At 45.3% G+C, this 19,766-nt stretch overlaps 1 protein-coding gene across 2 annotated transcripts in view; it reads left to right on the forward strand.

Moving 5' to 3' along the window:
- Window positions 1-1,511: 1,511 nt before the first annotated feature.
- Window positions 1,512-19,766, forward strand: part of stim2b (stromal interaction molecule 2b) — a 38,251-nt gene continuing 19,996 nt past the window's right edge. The window contains exon 1 of one of the 2 annotated variants that reach the window (XM_076725286.1): window positions 1,512-2,681. In XM_076725286.1, coding sequence (XP_076581401.1) covers window positions 2,549-2,681 — 133 coding nt within the window. In that variant the 5' untranslated portion in view covers window positions 1,512-2,548. The remainder of the gene's footprint in view (window positions 2,682-19,766) is intronic. The other variant, XM_076725285.1, reaches the window with a different exon arrangement.

Genomic DNA, 19,766 nt, shown 5'->3' on the forward strand with positions numbered 1-19,766 from the left:
AACCGAGACTGTGCTGCGTAATGTCCCTGATTACAATTACATACTCGTCTTGTGTTGCATTTAAGTGTATGGGAAACACAAAAACATTTTTTAAAGATGTGCCCAATCAATAGAAGGTTATTTGAAGGTATCAGGAAAAGATGAAGATAAAATCCCAAGAATTCATGAGAGTCAAAGCATGCAACAGCATAAAACAAGCCAAACGACAGAAAGAACAGCTGGTTTCAAAGACACGTATGAGACTTCCTCACGGCGCTGACCGCTGACTCTCAGCAGATGGAAAGAAAAAGTATGATTATCAGGAAGACAGAAAGAAAGTTGGTCAGGTTATTTCTTCCCTGCAGCAAGCCGTATGTTAATGTCACCTGGAGCTGGAGACTATTAAGATCTACTCCTTATTGTAAGCAGTGAAGCCTAATTTTTTCCTGGTCCATCTCTTGGAACAGATGGAACAGGTGTGATGTTTTCATCGATGCTGCTGTCTGCACAGTGTCTATAAAGGCAGGATTTTGACTGATCTGACTACATTAATGCTCCACTGACAAACTCTTCCTGTGGTCTTCTGTATTTGTCGGGGCCTTGACAGTGAATCATCAAGTGTTGTTTTAACACAAGGAAGCGAATGGCCTGATATTAAAATTAGCCTCTACTTGATTTGCATGGGATGGCTCTGACAGTCCCCACGCACCCAGTATGGGAAAACCCTGGCTTAAAGAAAAACATGGAAGTTCAAGGTCCAGTAACTATCTTACTTTTTTTTTTTAACCAGAAAACGATGTTAATCAGACACTGAGTAATATTTTCTTGTTCAAACTGCTATTTCCAAGCCTTTTATTATTGAAAAAAAAAGGGGACATATTATTATTATTGGTAGTAGTAGTAGTAGTAGTAGTAGTAATAGTAATATGGGGTGGACTACACACTTTCAATGTTCACCTTGACCCAAAATAAAATGGCAGCAGATGGCTTCAAAGTAAAGAGCATGGCTTAATGAAGAGAACTGGCTACAAAAAACGCCGGTATTACCCTTTAACATCCCTTTATTTCCCGCGGTGAGCGTCTTCAAACGCCAGAAAAAGTGCCCTCTGAACCAGCCAATCAGGCCCTGCCATGTTGGGACACTCCAGCCAATGAGAGCGCTGAGCCGGTAGGAAAACTTGCACGGTTGTGGAGCGCGAGGAACAATGAACCGGGTCTCCTCCGCGTCACCATGACAGGGAAAAAAAAACAACGCCAAGTTTTTCAGGAGGATTCCTCTTACGTGGACGCAGTAATGGCCACTTTAAGCCTCTTAATTTGGGCGAAAACACACGGCTCATGTGGGTTGTGTGCCCGGTTCCCACTGCATAAAAGCCGCGGTAGCACGGAAGTGAAGCACCGCTGATTTTCTGTATAAACTAAAACAAATCCCGCCGGAGGTGCCCTGCACGCGGCAGTCCTCGGGGCCAAATTAAACCCCCTACCCCCCCCCTTTCTCCTCCTCCTCCACCTCCTCCTCCTGATGTCAAACCATTTTGCACGCTGACTTCCGCCCCGCTTGGCTCTCCCTCCCTCGTCCGCATCAGCCGGCGAGCAGCTAATATGACAGGGGGGGGGGATACAGTATCGCACCGAGCCGCGAGAAGCTGACTTAAAAACTTCATTTAGAAAGTAGGCGGATGTCGTGTGCGGTTGATATAGGTCGGAGAAGGATTAGGCTCGACGGAGGAAGAAGCCGATGCATTTTTTGATGCAATGGGATTTGCCACTTTCGTATGAAGAGGCGGACCTATGAGACGCTGCGAGTTCAATATGCTGAAGCTGTCCCCGGTGTTTGTATACTGTACGTGGAAGTACAGAGACTGTTTTCTTCCAACTCACAGGCCTACGTGAGGATTTAACACAGCATTTGATATTCTTTGTAGCTCTCGGATATCCACGGTAGAGAAGCTACTATCTTTTTTGTTGTTTTTGTTTTGGACAGGGGATTCCTTCAGACAGGCTGTGTTGTGTGCTTTGCTCCTTAGCTGCTTGTATTCACCCACACGGTGTTTTCCGTTACTGTTAGCTTAATTTCTTAAATTGATCAAATTCGTTATGGGGTTCTGGCTTGTAGCTCACAGCGGTCACCCCTCTGAAACAGCCTGGAAAGCCATTAGAGGCTATTAGTGTTTTTTTTTTTTTTTTTTTTTGAAGGGGGTCTTCTTTCAAAGTAGTTTTTCTTGACTCACCATGAACTATTATTTTGTTGTTTTTCACGCTCCTGTAAGGTTTTGTGACAGCAATGACTTCTGTTTTAGCCGTTAGCCGGTAGGTTTGCACACTAGTCTACTGCGGGATTTTTTTTTTTTTTTGTTGTTGTTAAGTTGGTGCATTTTCCAGGTGACACCACACATTTCTACTTCTGCTTAGAAAGACTGATTATTTATTTATTTTCTTTGACCGGCTGTAGCTGTGGGACATATTTCTATATCCCTTTTTGTGTCGGGGCTACCCCGCTCCTTTAAACCCTCATCCCCTCAGCCTAGCACGGACACGAAAGGCGAGATTTTCACCTCATTTTTCCACCATGAGTTACAGCCACAAGGTATTGAATGTATTGCTACGTGGACTCGTCATCTATGCGGTACTGGGCTTGGAGTGCACTTACTCGAATGATCTACCCAGTCAGCCATCCGATGCTGCAAATGTAGCCACCACAGGTAAGCGGTGATTCATGTCGTTGACAAGTGTCTCCAATTTATTTACGCATGTACGGTGTTACCCCCTTATCCCCCCCCCCTCCGCCCCCGCTCATCCCCCTCTCGTTCCCCGTGGCTTTCTGGGAGGAAAGCCGAGGAATGCCCTGCGCAGGGTGATGCATTTAATGTCGTCGTTTACCTTTTGTCCCCCCTCCTCCCCTCCACATCTGTGCATTGCCGAGGAACGCATGACATGACAGGAATGCGGGATGCATCCTCACAGAGGACATTTACTGTAATGGTGCCCTTCATGTGCCACTGAGGATGTTACAGAGGGTAGAGCTGCCCATCACGCGCCTGACACAGATCTTTATGAGACAAATCCATACAGCCATGAATAATAATAGCCCACATAAATGCTCTCTGTTTACATTGGCTGATAATTGCCAGAGGGCCACAGGTGATCCCCCACTCAAACTGTGCTATTGACATAACCAACCGAGAGGAGGATTTCCATCTATTTGCATCTGTTTTAACCAGCCGATATTGATTGGTTGTTCATTGACCAGGCCTTTGTGCATACCGGGTGCTTTAAATCGACCAAGTTAAATAAAGGTCCATGCATGGAGGGATTAAAGTGTAGGAAGCACCATTTCTTTTATATGTTTATTATTTAAAACCATACTTAAAGACATTGTTGCGGGTTGGAAGGTTTGTAATGTGTATTCAGGCGTCCAGCTGAAGATATTTTGCAGCCCTTGTCCCCGGTTTTAAATTTTAGGCTAATTTAGGTGTTTAGACTGTGTGTGAATTTACAAATGATTGTGTATACGTAGGTGGCATACAAGCTTACATGTATATGGTGGTTAATGTTATTTTATTTAAGACATGGATCACTTCCTTTCATTTGCTTTGAGGTTCTGCTTTTACGAGAAAAACCGCTGGCTTTCATCCACTCAGAGACCACCTCGGTCCTTGTCAGTAATGCAGGCAGCGCACTTGACTCGGGTCAAACAATACTCGAGGTATTTGTAATAACTGGAGGATATGTAACTGGAGTGGGCATTCACATAAATATTATCAAAACGACATTCTTGCCAGAGTATTTTGACAATCCTGCAGAGATTTGTTTATGGTTGTGCTTTAAGCCTTTTACTTCTTTAATGCACAGGACAGTGTGTTTTAGCTCTGCTGTCTCTGTTAACTGAGCCCCAAACCAAACAGAGCCCCACTCACAGGCTCGGATTTAAAGGGAGAGTTCGACATTTTGGGAAATGCACTCGTTTTCTTGCCAAGAGAATTCTTGGCTCAGACCGGTTGCCATTCAACCAGCGGAGAGTCCAGGAAGTTACTGGTCCCGGCCAAGAATTAGTCCAGCACAGAACCCCCCTGTGAAACAGGGAATTGGTGTTTTTACACTTCGGTTTTTGTACAGATTAAACAAGAAGATATAAGATGCTAGTAAGTGAGCTTTAGAGGTCCTGGTAGATTGGCTGTTTCCCCATTTCCAGTCTTTTATGCTAAGCTATAAGCTAACTGGCTGCAGCTTTGTAGATGGTATTGATCTTCTCATTTAACTCCCAGCAAGAAAGCAAATGTTTGTACATTTCCAAAAATGTAGATCCCAGGATGAGACCTGCTCAGCTGTCATGTAAATGGTGTTAACCATCCGTGATTGATGCTCAGATTTCTGTATTTTTTTTGCCAAACTGCGACGTCTGAGGACAACAATGAACCTTCAAGCTCAAACCTGTTTTTTTACCAGCATGTCAGTGAAACATTTACCTGCAGAAGATGTTCTTTCTCTTCCTTGGCTCACGCACCCTTACAGGCAGATTACAGGCAGATTATCAAGGATGAGTCAAACAAGGTGTCACTGATGCAAATATTAGCCTTCTTTTTAGGCCTCTGACATCGAGAACAAATGTCTGCTGATGAGCAGATTAGATTTTGGTGGTCACGAAACACGTTTTAGGTCATAACACAAGAATTCACACACTAATCATGGCAAAATTTCACACAAATGGCTCATGATGAAACAATGAAGTGATGACATTTTAGATCCAAAAGGTCAAAGGTCAGCGTCACTCTGACATCATAATGTTCTGCAGAAACACGTCTCTGGCCATTGTTCATCACCATAACTCAGGAACAGAAGGGCAGATTGTGGCCGTATTTCACATTTGAGTCTGTTTTTTGTTTCTCTCAATGAACTTTCACACTAATAGACATACAGCAGAACAAGACCAACAAAGCTTAACAAGGTCAAGTCACATCAAGTTCATTTGTACAACCCTGCACCACAAATCAAAAAATTGCCTCAAGGGGCTCCGCAATCTGTGCAGCAACGTCATCCTTTATCCTTAGACCCTCGACAACATTGTCGGGCAAAATGGAAGAAACCTCTGGAGGAGCAGCAGAGGATGGACAGATGTGTGGTGGATGTTACATGTACAGGCCAGCTTCGTACTATACTGCAGTCCACCACAGGCTCACTGGTTTTGCTGATATTGAGCTGCAGGTGATTGTCGCAGCACCATGTGATCAGTCCTGTGTAAAAATACCTTTTATTAAATTCCTTCAAAAGTCTTCACTACACATTGTATGAGAGCCTGGACAGACATGGATGTGAGTACAGCTTGACTGGTCGGCAGAGGCATTAAATTGTGAGGCGGTATTTTTTTTTTTTTTGACATACTATCAAGTGAAATCCCATGAAAGCAAATCTTATAACACATTCTGACTCTTCTGCACTTTGGGCTGTTTGCTAACGCTAAAGATCTGTGCTGCGCCGCCAGCGTTGACAGAAAACAGTTAAGTGCTGCCGCTGCGCTAACAAAACCTTGTAAATACAAGCCTATGGAGTCGTTTTTATATTCATGTTCGTCGAACGCGTCCGCCCCTGCCTCTCTGTTCAGGCTGCTGGAGAAAATAATAAACCCTGTCCCAGACAGCTGTTAAGCATTCATGACTGTCCGTTTCCGAGTGCTAAGCAGCACCTGAAAATAAACCAGGGATGTGTGCAATACATCGATTAATAAGGCAAAAGCACACCTGCCCATCTCCACAACAACAGCTCGACAGTGTAAAAATGGGCCAAGGGACGACGTCAGTCCTCTCTCCCAGCGAACAATGAAGTGCAATGGAGACAGTGGTGACTTAATACAGTGTCAGTAAACATGACCGCAGCGTTACCCATTTCCCAGCCGGCTGCCTGGAAAGGTCAGCTGCTTTTTCAGTGGTCTTGGCATCAGGAGAGGAAAACACAGGCCTGTGTGTTCTTGTAGCTCCTGTATATGCAGAGTTTCCTTTCTAGATTTCTAGTTGTGATCGGTCGATACCTTCACTCGCAGTTTGAAAGCTCAGAAAAATTGTAATATTCTCCTTGTGTGTTGAAGCACTACTGACAAAAACAACAGTTTGAAAAGACAAGTTAACATGCAAATGCAAAAAATGCCCCCGGTGTGTAAAGGCCTTAAGTTTGTCTGGTATAACTAGTGCTAAGTACTAATGTAAGCTAACTTTATAAAATGTAGCTGCACAGCAGACATTACTGTCAGTTTGCTGACTCCATGACTCGTCTCTTGCACTGCTGTTACTGTATTAGCATTTTAGCCAAATGCTAAACTGTGGTTGAACCTGTAGCGTTATTAGTCATCAAAAACAGGTGTGGCTTTCAATGATGTGATTCATTGCATCTATGTCGCGCAACACATAATCTGGGATGTTTGCATATGTAGAAGTTATGTCGCATTTGTGAGCAATGCTTTTGCCTGCAGGTGTTTTAGCACAAAGAGGCACAGATGGATATACTTCACTTTGTGCCTGTAACTGCCACGCACGTCCTGAAGGGATTTCTTGTCCTGGTAAATGAGGTTAGAGATGAGGCTGGTGTTATTGAAGCGCTTTATGGTTCAAAGCTGCCATTTAGCATGCTGTGAGTGGTCAGGGGCTGAGACCTGGGAGGCGGGGGTTAGCATCTGGGGGGTCAGGCAGCTCCCTTGTGATTTAGGATCTTCAAAAGACCAGGCCAGAGTTTAAGGGAAGCTGGAAGTTAGCTTCAGAAATAGAGCAGGGGATGGTGATGGAGGGTGATTACATAAGTGTGCAGCTTGTTGCATGAGCAGTTGGAACCTTTGATAAGAAATTCATCGTGTCAGAGTTGTCGAGGTTTCACAAGTGCAGAGATTTGGATGTGAAATGCAAAATTTCTTCCTTATTGTGAATTATTTCTCACACTTAATTGTGCCTTAGTTGATAGTTATCTTTATCGTCATGGGATTTAAAAATAGAAAATGATATTTTTTCTGTCTGTCAGGAGCTTCCTTTATCTCGGACGACAGACAAAGATGAATCAGGCACTGAAGTAGTAATTGATGTCGGCGTTGCAGATAACTAGTTGCACGTGGTTTGAATTGAATGTCAGGGTGTAGAGTTGTTTTTGTGCTGCTGTTGAATTCATTGTGCAGTCTGGATGGCATCTCACAGGTCTTTGTTCCTCATTGTGGACCCTTTCAGTTGTGCAGGGTTCCTGATTTATTGTAAATCCACTTGCATGCACTGCAGCATGCATCAAATTGAGTGTTTTTTTTACAAAACAAAAACAAAACATGGGCCAAATTCAGAGCAGGTGCAAACAATAGGAATCATAAATCATCTCTGTACACCCCGAGGAAGAAATGGGGCTAAGAAATTTTTAGACAGTCAGCAAAACAAGTAAAAAGAAGAAGAGGCATTTGTCAAGGGGTTCCGCGGCCGTGTGAACGTGGTCTTCCCCGGTTTTAATGGTGGTGTGTGTTTAGCTTGTTTGGCGTTTCAACAAACAAAGCCCTTCCCTCTGGCTGCAAGGAACATGCAGTTCTCAAGTAATGTGCCTGCTGGATGATAGTTGTCTCAGATACAGGGCCCCCATTTAGCATAAGCTTTACATAACTTAGAGAGGCAGAACCTGGCTGCTGCAGGTTAAGTTACACAGACTCGAATGCAGTAAAGAAAACACGTGTAGATCTCCTCTCGCACCGACTCGTCATGCACTCTAGTCCTGCATGATCTGTAACTGTGTGGCTACGATTTCATGCAAAGCTTGTCCAAGCTTAGAGAGAATTCGCTGAATATTTCTTTGTTTCTGTAGCTAAATCAGAGGTGACACCGGCTATCTCAGAGCACAGTGACTGCATTAATACAGGGATTTGTTTGGAAAGGAGGTCCAACATTTGCCTATCTTGCCAGTGCTTGCTTAAGGACTGCACAGAGCAGAGGAATTTGCATTTTGTGATACTTCCGTCTCTGCTGGCCGGCCGCTGTTCTATCAAACCAACACACACACGCTTGAGGGAAGCCAGGCTTTCTTACTTGCTGTGGAGTCGGAGCCTCGGAGCCAGTTCTGGGTTCGCTCCGGGGGCTAAAAGTGACAGTGTCAGAGTGAACGTGGAGCGAGTCATAATGTCCTCGCTCTGTGGTGTACAGCTCAACAGGCAAAGCCATTTCCTTTCCCTGACTAGGACAGACTGTTCTGAAGGGTTCCTCATGAGCCAAAGAAAAAAAAAAGAAGAAGAAAGAAGTCACTTCACCAAATCTCTGCAGTCAACCCTGAGAGCAGCTCCATCTCTGTGACCCGAAACTGACCGCTGATAAATATTTTAAACAACAATAGATCAGAGTAATAGAGGAAGAATTATCACCTGACTCTGCAGGTTCTCTCAGCTGAAGGATGCTGAAATGCTGTCTGCGTCCAGACACAAATGAATGATGTCGCTTTGTATCTGCTGCATGGGAAAAATAGCAAATGTTGCTTTGACGTCCGCCGCATCAACGTTAATTTGATAATATGTCAGTGTTGTGTTTATAGCTTGTATCTGCCGCACCTGAGTGGTCAATTAGCACTCCTTTAATGCAAAATCCATCTACAGAAGAGAGCATGGGTCCAGTTATAGCCCATTAATGACCTCAAACGAAAGGCCGGCGTCGCATCGCCGCGCTGACGCCGCCCAGATGCCCAGTCGGCTTCTCCCGAAAGTGGACAGCTGCTGCCCATCTCAATAAGGGGCTTTAGGGTTGTGATCCAACTTAATGAGGCCGGTCACCAATCAGAACAGACTTCCCCCTGGTGTATTTATAAAGCCACCAGCAAAGTTTTCCATTTGCATTTTCCATCGTGCTCCCCGATGTGACTGCCGCTGACCCATGACTGACATTGATGCGTCGGGGTCAGAGTGCTTCTTCTTATTACCGAGACCAGTCAGACTTTCAACTGGGCTCACCAGGGAGATAATGGGGCTTTATTTAATGGTTTATCCCACCGTGCCCACAGGCGGAGAGCAGAGATTGGATTTGAAGTCACTAACAAGCGTTGAAACAATCAATGGCCTGATTCACAGACATGCAGGCATTGTTAAGTTGCTTTGAGGAGCCATTGTTCTTTTTACCCCTTCGCAAATGATGCAACTATTTCTTTTTTTTTTCCATATCTTCGAGGACATGTTAACTACCACGGACAGCCGCATCATTTGTCCTCAAACACACTGTCAGATAACTTAAAGGCTGCACTGAAACAAACCCTTGTTTCGCGTTCTTGAATCACCGATGCACACACTGTAGGTAATTCATTCATAAGCAGACAACAGCAGCAGCCGGTAAGCTGATGCACTCATGCAGAAAGCGCCTCAGTAAGAGATGTAGGTCACTGTACTCAGCTGTACAATGTTTCCTGCTGCGGGTGGCCTACAGTAGCACAACTGTCTGCCCTCGCCCAGTGCGGAGGGGGCTATTGTTGTCTAGCTCCACCACACTTGAAGGTGTTGATCCCCCAAGCTGGCAATGCATGGGTGCTTAGCTGGCTGAGCCGTTCGTGATAGATACACACAAGATAGCAATGCTTCATGCCAATAGACAGAGAAAAAGCACAAAAACATGCAGTGATGTATACACGCAAACACATATGTAGAAAAAAATGGTCTAGGTTCCTTTTTTCTTTCTCACTTCCACTGTGTTTGGCTGTCAAGTAAGGACATAGTAGTGCTGAAATAACTAGTTGATTAAGCATCCAGTAGGCAATTTTAAGTCATTTTCAAAGGAAAAATGCTGATCATTTGCTGTTTTTTAGCTTCTGAAATGCAAGAAGCTGCTACTTTTGCCCGGTTTACACAATGAAAATCGGTTTTGTACCATCAGTTGGACAAAACCAGCAATATGAAGTTGTCCTGGTAGATTTGAAGGCCATTTTTCATTGCTAAGACGACACAATTAATGGATTTATTGGAACAATCGCTGTCAGTCACAACACTGCTTCAGCTCTGCAGTTTGCAGAATAAAAGGCTGATAGGGATCACGGTCCCGTCCTGTTATGCGAGTGGCATCCTGCTGTGATAATACTCGTCACCTTAACACAGGAAGAAGCCAATGCCATGCCCTTCACAGAAGCCTAAAATTGTTGGCGTAGCTTTCTTGCTTTGCATGCCATTTCCTGGCTAATCATGTACATTTACTGAAGCATTTGTTTTCTCAGTGCTGCATGCAAAATCTTACAGTTTATTGTCATGAGCCCAAACAGTGACCCACAATGGGTTGATTCAGTTTCTGAAGTTGCTTTCTTGTGAAAGCAGATGCTTGACTTCTCCATTCAAATTCAGGCAAATCGATCTATATATACACAATATATTTGAGTGGGATTTAAAAAATAGTGGACGTGAGGAGCAGTCCCCTCTGATTTCAGGGACTTTCCCTTGGCAAAGGGCACGTGATGTGGTGGCCTGGGCAAGAGGGGCATAGAGAGGTGTGGATTTCTTTGGTATGCTGGCCCCTCTCAAGTCTGTCTCTTCCAACATTTGAGCTCTGACCTGTGCTCATGGCAAACAAATATGTGAGTTCAGGGGATGCAAATGTAATAAACCAACCAACTTGACTGAAAGCTGCTATGATCAATATTTTTATTCTATGCCAAATAACTGAACAATGTGAACGCTAATTGTGAGGAATCTACAAATAATTATCGTCCAACGCAGCACCTTCGCTCAGCTCTTTGGAGCATTTTAGCATCCTTTCGCTCCTCCTTTTTCTTTCTTTTGGCTCACAACTTTGCGGTTTTGCTTCACTCTCCCTGCTCTCGTCAGCGTTGCTTCCAGATTTTCCGGGTAAAAAGCTCTAAAACCCGACTGTACACTACCAGTCTAGTACCAAATGGCAGGCAGACCATGTTAGCAGCTAGCTTGTGAGCATTTAGCAACTAAAGAGCGACATATTTCCAGTTGGTGGAGACCATAAAACAAAAGCTAAAGAAAGAGTCCTATTTCCTCAGCTTTTAACCAACAAGTTTGCCATATCAACTTAAAAAACAGAAACATCAGTTAATGCAGGTTTACAGTTTTATAGAATATTCAGGGCTGCTCTTGATTTTTATTGATCACATGAGAAGAAATCAGCCTCGACAGTCTCCTGGTGGATGTTGAGAACCAACCAGAAGTGTTTTCTGTTTTTCTTTTTAACCCATGTCTTGTTTGGGCGCTGTGAGGCTGTGGTGAGTCCACTGCTAATCCGCCGAAGTGCCGCTAACAGTAGCATATCCGGACCAACAGGTGGGTCCTCAGGAGCCACTTAGCCTTGCCTTGAGCTGTTCCAAAATGGGCCCAGTTTGTATTACACATCAAAGCATCTGATAACAACAGAATGACTTTCATTTGCTTTCTTCTCCTGCCTCTCCAGCAGCAAGTGGGGCAAAGGTCTGTCAGCGGTTTAAGATGCAGGCAGTCGGAGTCCATGTTTCCAGTACGAAATACAGCATGCTGATGTTGGGTCTTGGTGTTGCTGCTGTCAATCCTCTGTATTGCAGCCGTCCTCTGTGAGCTGCTTCTTTTGTTCAGATTTGATAGGCCTCTTTATTTGGATTCAACTCTGCAGATTCACTTAGCTATTGTCTGAAGCTCGTGGCGTACTCTTAGCTTTCACACTGGCGTCCATATATAGGAGCACGGAGTTAAAAAAAACACCAGAATCCTGTCAAGCAGGAAGGTAAAAGACATGCACAGGAAGCTGGCAGACGGCCAAACCTGCTGTGTGCTGACAGCTACAAATCGTCCGAGGGAGACATTCCCATGCTAACGCGGTGACGAAAGTGTCCAAAACCATTAAATGTGTCTTTTAGAGCCACTTTTCATGTTGAAAATACAAACGCGTGTCCTTGTCCTCTGAGCACGCAGACGTCGGCTTGTTTTGACAAACCTTGTCGGTTTAAAGGCAGCACTAAAAGTTTGAACAGGCTGTTCTCAGTGTTCCTTTCCATCACACAAATGCCATTTTAAATCTATTTCAAGGCCACGCAGAGGTCTGAGCGCTGGATTTTGACAGTCCCACAATAGACCCAGCAAGATGTAAACATTAATAATAACAAATCTCACAGGAAGCAGGAGCAGCGTGCGGTATTTGGTGTCTTTAGCTGCTCTTCACCTGCTCAGTTTGGAGCTGCAGATATTTTCCTTTCACGGTTGTCATGCCACTAATGAGATCAGGCGTCTTTAATGTGATCCTTCATATTTGAAAGATTGAAATAATAGGAGCCGCGTGGTTAAAGCTGCAGTTGTCGGATGCAGCACACCGATTGGTGCAGACATACATACAGAGACAGACAGAGTTATGAATCTGATGGTTTTCGGGAGTGAGATTGGAATGATTACAGCTGGTCTTCGCCTGCAGACGGACGCATCTGGTTTCTGTTTATTGTTGCTATTTTTCCTTCTTCTGTTTGTTTAAGCAATTTGTGACGAGGGCAGGGAACACGGGGTACCATTACCCTAAAAGAGATGCTTCTCAGAAGTCCGGTGGGAGAGTCCTAACCCTCAGCTTTCCTTTCCTGAGGCCATGACACACATGAGGAACACTTAATCCGGGTCGGGGTTATCTAGTCTGCATCTCCCGTATGGGCGTGTGCATGAGTTAGCCGAAAGGAACTGATTTTCCCTGGTTATCCCTGCTGACTACATGGCCAGTGCATTTTGAGTTCTCATGATGCTTTTCATTGTTCATTGTTAACTCGAGCAAGTCCGGCGTGAGATCTCTTCCTCAGCGCAGCCCTCTGCTCCCTGCCTCTCTTTCTGTAGGCACACAGTCCATTAACCTTACATCCAGAGGAGCATGTCGGAGGCAGAGCGAGCTAATTAAACAAGCGCTCGGCCTCCTCTTGTCTTTCCATCCTCTCCTCCTGCTTTTCTTCCTCCGGCCGGCCGCATATATCACACACCTCGTGTTCGGCCCTGTTATTGAAACATTCCTGGGACGCCCGGGCGCAAGGAGCGTCTCCTTTTCTGGAAGTTTTTAGATCAGACTCGTCGGGCCTCCACACGTTTTGCTCGAGTTGCCCCCCCCCCCCCCCCCCGCTCCCCTTGAAGCTGTGGCCTAAGCAGAGGATTACTGGTGCCCGTTAAGGTGGTTTAGATGTGCAAAGGATACCCTGCTTCAGTGGAAATAACTGGGTTCAACAGGTCGAAGATGGCAAGCTCCCTATCCCTTACTGAACCGAAGACAGGGAAGTAGAAAGCTTTTATCTGCTCAGTATGTGAACCGTCTACTTTTGTGCAAACTTAAAGGTGCGCTGTGGAGTTTTATTACAAACCAATGAAGTTCTGTTGACCTTCAGCGTGTCTATCAAACAGCTCTTGCTCTACAGGCTACCTTAACTTTTATTCACGCCCTGAAAATCCACGCTAACTTCCCTCCTTGGCTGCGGCTGCCCACAGTCCTGTCTTCCCCAGTTTCAAGTTTTTTTTGGGAACAAGGCATCAGAACGCTTATATAAACACAACGAAACCAATGTCTATCATTTTGATGTTGGGTTAAGGTTACCCAACCCAAACATCTTTTCCCATTATGTGCTATATAGAGCTGTGGAACATACTGTTTTATACTCGCTCGTGAATGACTGAGCCTTTCCAGGATGCCCCTTTCATACCCAATCATGATACTATCACCTGTTACCAATGAACCTGTTTACCTGTGGAATGATCCAAACAGGTGTTTTTGGAGCATCTTTCCCAGTCTTTAGTTGCTCCTGTCCAAACTTGACTGAAACGTGTTGCTGCATCAAATTCAGAATAAGCAGATATTTACAAAAATCAATGATGCTGATGAGGTAAAACATTAAATATATTGTCTTTGTGCTGGCGGATGTTGGACTCTTCACTTGACCCTGGGAACGCAGGAAAGACCCGACTGCCTGAGCCGATCCAGCTCCGCCTGGACTGTTTGTATAACCAATGGCTTATTACGTTCAGCAAATTGCAACAAAGATCCTCCAGTTCAGGGTGGATCAGGTTCAGTTGAGACACGTCGAACATCTGGAGCCTGGACACCCGTAGCTTAGCGTGTGTGTGGTTTAGCAAGACTTTGCTTTGGCTGGAAATGGGACTCTGTGTCTGTGTTTGTGGCTCTTAAGACATCATGAGATCCATTCATCGATGCTTGTGGTTTTAAAAGATTTTGACTCCCACATGGGTAATTATGCGTGTTTTGTGTGTGTGCGGCACTCTTTTGTGTTTGCTCAGGGATGATTTTGCAGCCACACATTGTTCTGCCTTGCCCTGGGGCACCCTGGGGAGTTAGAAAGCTCACCTGTCAGCGCAGCAGTAGCTCAAACGTAATAAAAACCCTGCCGAGCCTGCCAAATAAATAATACTATCTTTTTGAAATCACTTGTTTGATATTTGGAAAGAGATGTTTTCCTTGCAGCTAGCCAACTTCATTAAGCTTTCTTTTTTTTTTATTATTTTTTAAAAAAGTTTCCTGTGTCACGGCATCAAATAAGTGAAAGAGGTCAGTTTTTAAAGGCAGACTCACTTTAACAGCTCATGCACGAGTAACATTCAAACTCTTTCTGTATCTTGTTTCTTCATCTTCAACTTTTTCTCCCTCCCTCACCCTCTCTCTCTCTCTCTCTCTCCCACTCTCTGCACTAGCTGGGTGGCATTTGTAGGAGGCTAATGATATTTGTGTCTTATTCATGGCTGCTGATGAGCTGAAATGGTAGACTCCCCAGAAGCTTTATTTACTTGCCTTTAATACTGACCCGTCAGCTTGACTTATGACACTGCCATATGGGCACCGGTTGCAGGGGACAAGTCTGGTACACCCTGACATCACATTCCTCCCACCTCCTTCCACTTTTTACACAATTTGGAGCATCTAATTGGTGTGTTGAATGCAGTGCAATTAGGATTTTCTTCAGCCAAGCATGTCTTATGAGTGGAGTAAACTGTCTAACATGGCTCCCGAGGACGTCAAGAAAATACGTCTCCGGCATCGTCCTCATGGTACATCATAAACATGTGAAAGCTGATAAGAGTTTGGCACGGTGCCCGTGGACCTAATGAACTGCAGACACGGTCTGACCTTCAACTTGGAGCTGCTGTTGTTGCATCAGGGCGGGGGGGGGGGGGGGGGGGGGTCACGAGCCGGAAGAAAAAGGTTGAAGGCCGAGCGTCTCAGATACACTCTTATCTGTGTCGGACTGACCCATGTTGTTAATTGAGCTCATGCATTAATGCAGACAGTCACAGAAAGATTTTTGGATGGTGCACAGTTTTAGAAAATCCCACATTTTATGAGAGTCGAGGAGAATATTGTTTGCCTCTTTGGCATCTTGAGTGTCAGAACAGTAGAAAAAAAGGTGTTTCCCAGGATGTTTAAAGATGAAATTTAGTCTCTCAATAATGGACCAATCCTCTGAAGCTAATGCTAGCTAACGCTTCCTGACAACCAGCTTACTAACCATGAGGAAGCTGCCGTGAATTTCATCCAAATATTACTTGTGTGCCAGGAAATGTTTTCAAATCTATGTTGAGGTTTTTATATTGATCTGAGTTTGTTTTTTTTTCAGTGTCTTGCTAATTTGGTGAGGTATTAAGGCTCTTAATTACTCACTCGTTCACTTATTCCTCCTGAAGAAACACTAAATGGTTTACTCTTCGGTGAGCAGTAAATTGATATTTTGGACTCTTAGTGTATGTTATGAAAAAGGATCGGCCTAGAGACACAGTTCTGGTGTCTCTAAAAGGAGAAATTGTGGTACTGACGCAGAACACCGCTCTCTTCATCGCACTGAGGACATTTTTGAGGGCACTATAGAGTGCAGTGTCACACAAAGAATTCAGACACTCAAATAAAGCGGCTGAAAGTAAATATAGTGCACTAAGTCGCGCACAGGGAGGGATTTCGGGCAGTTGACTTCAGTTCTGGCTCGGCTGTGATTGGAGCGTGGAGTGAAACAGTGAGGTGGCCTCGGATGGTGTCAAATTCTTCCAGTCTAAGTGCAGTTTTGAAGCTACATACCATCCAAATGACTGCTGCTAATACTGTGTGTATGAAGCCATATGCATGTGCACCTGGTTGTCAGGTTAAAGATGGATGGGATGTAAGGTGGGAAAATTGAGTTTTGAGCAGCTTGCTCAGGCTGGGTGTTTTCCTGGAATTGTGTCGGCTTTCTCATCTGCGTTCAATTGATTAACGAGGCTGAACCAGAGCGAGCTGAGCTTCCACCGCAGAGACGAACACTGTTTGACCCCAGCAGGCTCCCAGCAGCTTTTGTTCTCAGAGCATCTGAGATGTGTCCCCCCGTCAGGAGGCTGAAACATGAAGAGGTGGAACTCTTCCGCGCGCAAGCGAACCCACCGTCATCTGTTTTAGCCATGTGCGTTACTCCACCTTGGAGTCTGGCTCGTTGAGTCTGCCGCCACCTGCACTGCCATTCGGCACCGTCGTGGACACTCAACAGCGCGTATGAATCGGCGCTGTACGTGTGCCTGAGGTGCGCTTCTTTCTGTGCCCTTGATGTCTCAAGAGAGGGAGACAATGTGTGTCTGTACGGGAGCAGGAAACAGCTGAGGACACAGAGAAACCTCCAGCAGTTTGCGGGTAAGAAGAGGCCACTTCAGCCCCCCCCGTGGCTCCCCAGTGTCACATGTCAATCCCATCATATCCTGCTATCTTAATTCCACTTCACGGCTGCCCACACCCACCCGCTCCCCTCCCGCCGCACGGATACTCTTACACTGGATCTGGCTCCTCACCCGAGATCAGGTTTGAAGTGAGGTGGGGGGAGGTAGCCCTCCTCCTCCTCCCAGGTGGAGCGCTCGGTCTATGACATGTTTTCTGCATCAATTCCAAAACTTTAATCATTGAAGGTGTAAAATAGTGTATTTATTGCGAAAAGACATCAGCACATCTCTCGTTACATCACTTTTCATAATCTTATTGTATACATTCTGTCTTTAGGTGTCCCCGCGCTGCCTGTGGCGCTCAGTCACAAGCAGGACGCCGTACAATAAAAAACACAGTGCGGTGTGTTTCTGTCGAAATGAGATGCTTAAAGGAGAAGTAGTCTGTGGAAGTTCTTATGGACCAGTTGCATAAATAGAAAATCCATTGCTGTCACACCGCTGATCTGAGCTGAATACGAGCACATGAGAATCAGAACGCAGGAAAACTAATTTTACTCCTCCGCTGTCACGTCTGTCAGATCACCACATCAAACCCGCTCGAGAAAATCTTCGTCTGGCACTTCGCCGCGTTCAGATGTCGGAGAACGACGTCTTCACAAACGCCCAGAATGCCGTGGGGTGAGGAAGCTTGGCCTGCTCCGTCTATTCAGTCGTATAAACACGATGTCCACGTGTCCCAAGGGACCGAGTTCAAGGAAGCCCCCCCCCCCAAAAAAAGAAAAAAAACCATCACCATAAACACCTGAGACACACGCTCCTTCCTGTCTGCTTCGGCTGTCACCTGCTCAGCAGCTTTCTCTGAAACTAAAGACAGAACCCTCTTAATGACATGCATATATTGTGCTAAAAAAGACTGTTTTGAAGCTTTGGGATTGGCTTTAAAGGAAGCGGCTGACAGCTAAATGCGTTTGTTATCAGATCCTTTTGAAGCAAACCCGCCGCCCTCTGTGACAGCTCGCACACGTCTGTGAGTTATGGCAAAATGAGTTACTCTACAACTGCTTGTGTTTGCCTGCTGTGTGTGTGTGTGCGCTGAACATCTGCATGCGTGTGTGTGTGTGTGAGCGAGGGAGACCTCTGCCATTGTTGGGCTTTTACATCCTGACAACCGGGAGCCTGATGGGTTAAAAATAGCCCAGCGCTTTCCAAATTTGTCATCTTTTGGGTCCGCTTCGCCCGTCTGTTTTGATTTTGCGTGCGTCCCCCCGGAATGCTCGGGGTCACCGGCGGCCACTTCCTGTCACATGGTTCCTCATTGTAGTGCCCGCAGCGGTCCCTGAACATACTCAAACATACTCAAAAATAGGACACCAGGGAAGGAAAGGCCTGTGCTGTCATATTTGTGAATTGCGCACTAGGTGGGCCAGCCTAAATACTGTCAGTGAATGACAGCTTTTTTTTTTTCCTGTTTTATCTCAGAATTATCTTTTTTCTCGATGAGCCTCAGAAGATAAGTTTTGTGAAGGGTTCTGCACACATGCAGAACAGAATCAGGCCACCGCTATAGAAAGAAATGACAATAAAACAGACAGATCAACATCATAGAGAGCTGTTTGTTAAAGTACGCCCATATCAGCTCTGATGTCTGCAAAACAGAGACTTTAAGTTAAACAGGGCTTCGCAGCAGGATGTGCAGCCATCTGCGCGTGTGTGTGTGTTTGTCTGTGTGTGTGTGTGTATGTAAAACAAGTAAAGTATTTGAGTTTTCTGCTTGTTTAAATAACCAAACAGCCAAATAGATATGCATGCTATGCAAACGGCAGGCTATGTAAACTGCACTGGCGAGCTAAGCAAATGCATTATGTAACTTGTTCTCAAGCGTCAGATGCTTTTTGACTGCAGACAGACGGACACCGCGACTGTTTCCTGACGCTCGTTGATGCACATTTTCAAGAAGGAAGCTGAACATCGAAGCGTGTTTTGAGGTTGTTGCGTTCCTCCTTTTGAGTGCAGGGTGTTTATGGTACATGCGCTTCAGGTCAAACAGGCCGATCATCGATTGGTGCGCACTGTGTTGTCATACCAGGAAGTAGCTTAGTCAAAACACAAGTTAAACATTTTTCTCAGCACTCCCACATCATCATGTTAACAGGTGGAGATTTTAAAAGCTGCTGTATCTGTTTTCACCACAACAAACCATCACCGCGTTATACGACCTCTGGGGCCGGGTCGTCCAGAGGCTCCGTCCAGCTCAGCCCTTTGCCAGTGCTGGTGTCTTCATTCGACATGGACATCCTCCCCAGTGTCCTCTCATCCAAACATAGCGCGGGCACACGTCCAATCAAATGTCTCCTTTTGCTTCTTCTGTGGATTGCCAAGTGGCAACTCTATAACTTGTCAAGTCTTGTTTCAGTAAACAGATCCTACATCAAAAAGTCACCGAAAATGCCACATGGCCGCCTATATGCTCTACTGTACATGCTAACGGATTCACTTTATTTTACTTGCATCCAAGGTTAAGGAATAATTTGATATTTTGGATATTTGCTTCTTTCATGCAGGGTTTAGATGATGGTTAATACCACTCTTGCTTCTGTGTGTTAAGTATGGAGCCAGAACCAGCAGCCAGTTAGCTTAGCGTAGCATAACTGCAAGCAGCAGCTGAACACTGTCTGCGTATTGTTTGGGTTGTTGTCTTTGTGTTCGGTCTGAAACACGGAGCATCATTATTTTTTGGGCTTGGACAAGGCCTTGGTGCGACTTGGATTGACATTAATCAAGCGGTCATCGGTTTAAAAAAATGAGTTTCTGTCATTTTGCGTCAGTTTATGGAGCTGATTGTGACTTAAACCTTCTTAAAATGTGGTTTTGAGCTTGTATGTTGATGTGTGTGTTTGTGGTTTGTGTGTGAGCCACTGTTTCTGAGGTTACGTGTGTTTCGTGGCTCCGCTGAGACAGTTTGGCGCCCGGCCAGCTCAAACTGTCCGTCGCTTGGAAGCCTGGAAGTAATGGGTTCATTTCCCCAGCGGGGGCGGGGGGGGGGGGGGGGGGGACTGAATAAAAACAAGTGGAGGCGACTCTGCCGGATTGACACGAGCACACGAGAGAGTCGAGCGGGAACACGGCGTACTTCAAACCTTGTTTCATAACTGGCCCTTATTCCAAATCACACAAGGAAGTGGCGTAC

This window comes from Chaetodon auriga, chromosome 24 (assembly GCF_051107435.1).
Source record: "Chaetodon auriga isolate fChaAug3 chromosome 24, fChaAug3.hap1, whole genome shotgun sequence".
Taxonomy (NCBI): domain Eukaryota; kingdom Metazoa; phylum Chordata; class Actinopteri; order Chaetodontiformes; family Chaetodontidae; genus Chaetodon; species Chaetodon auriga.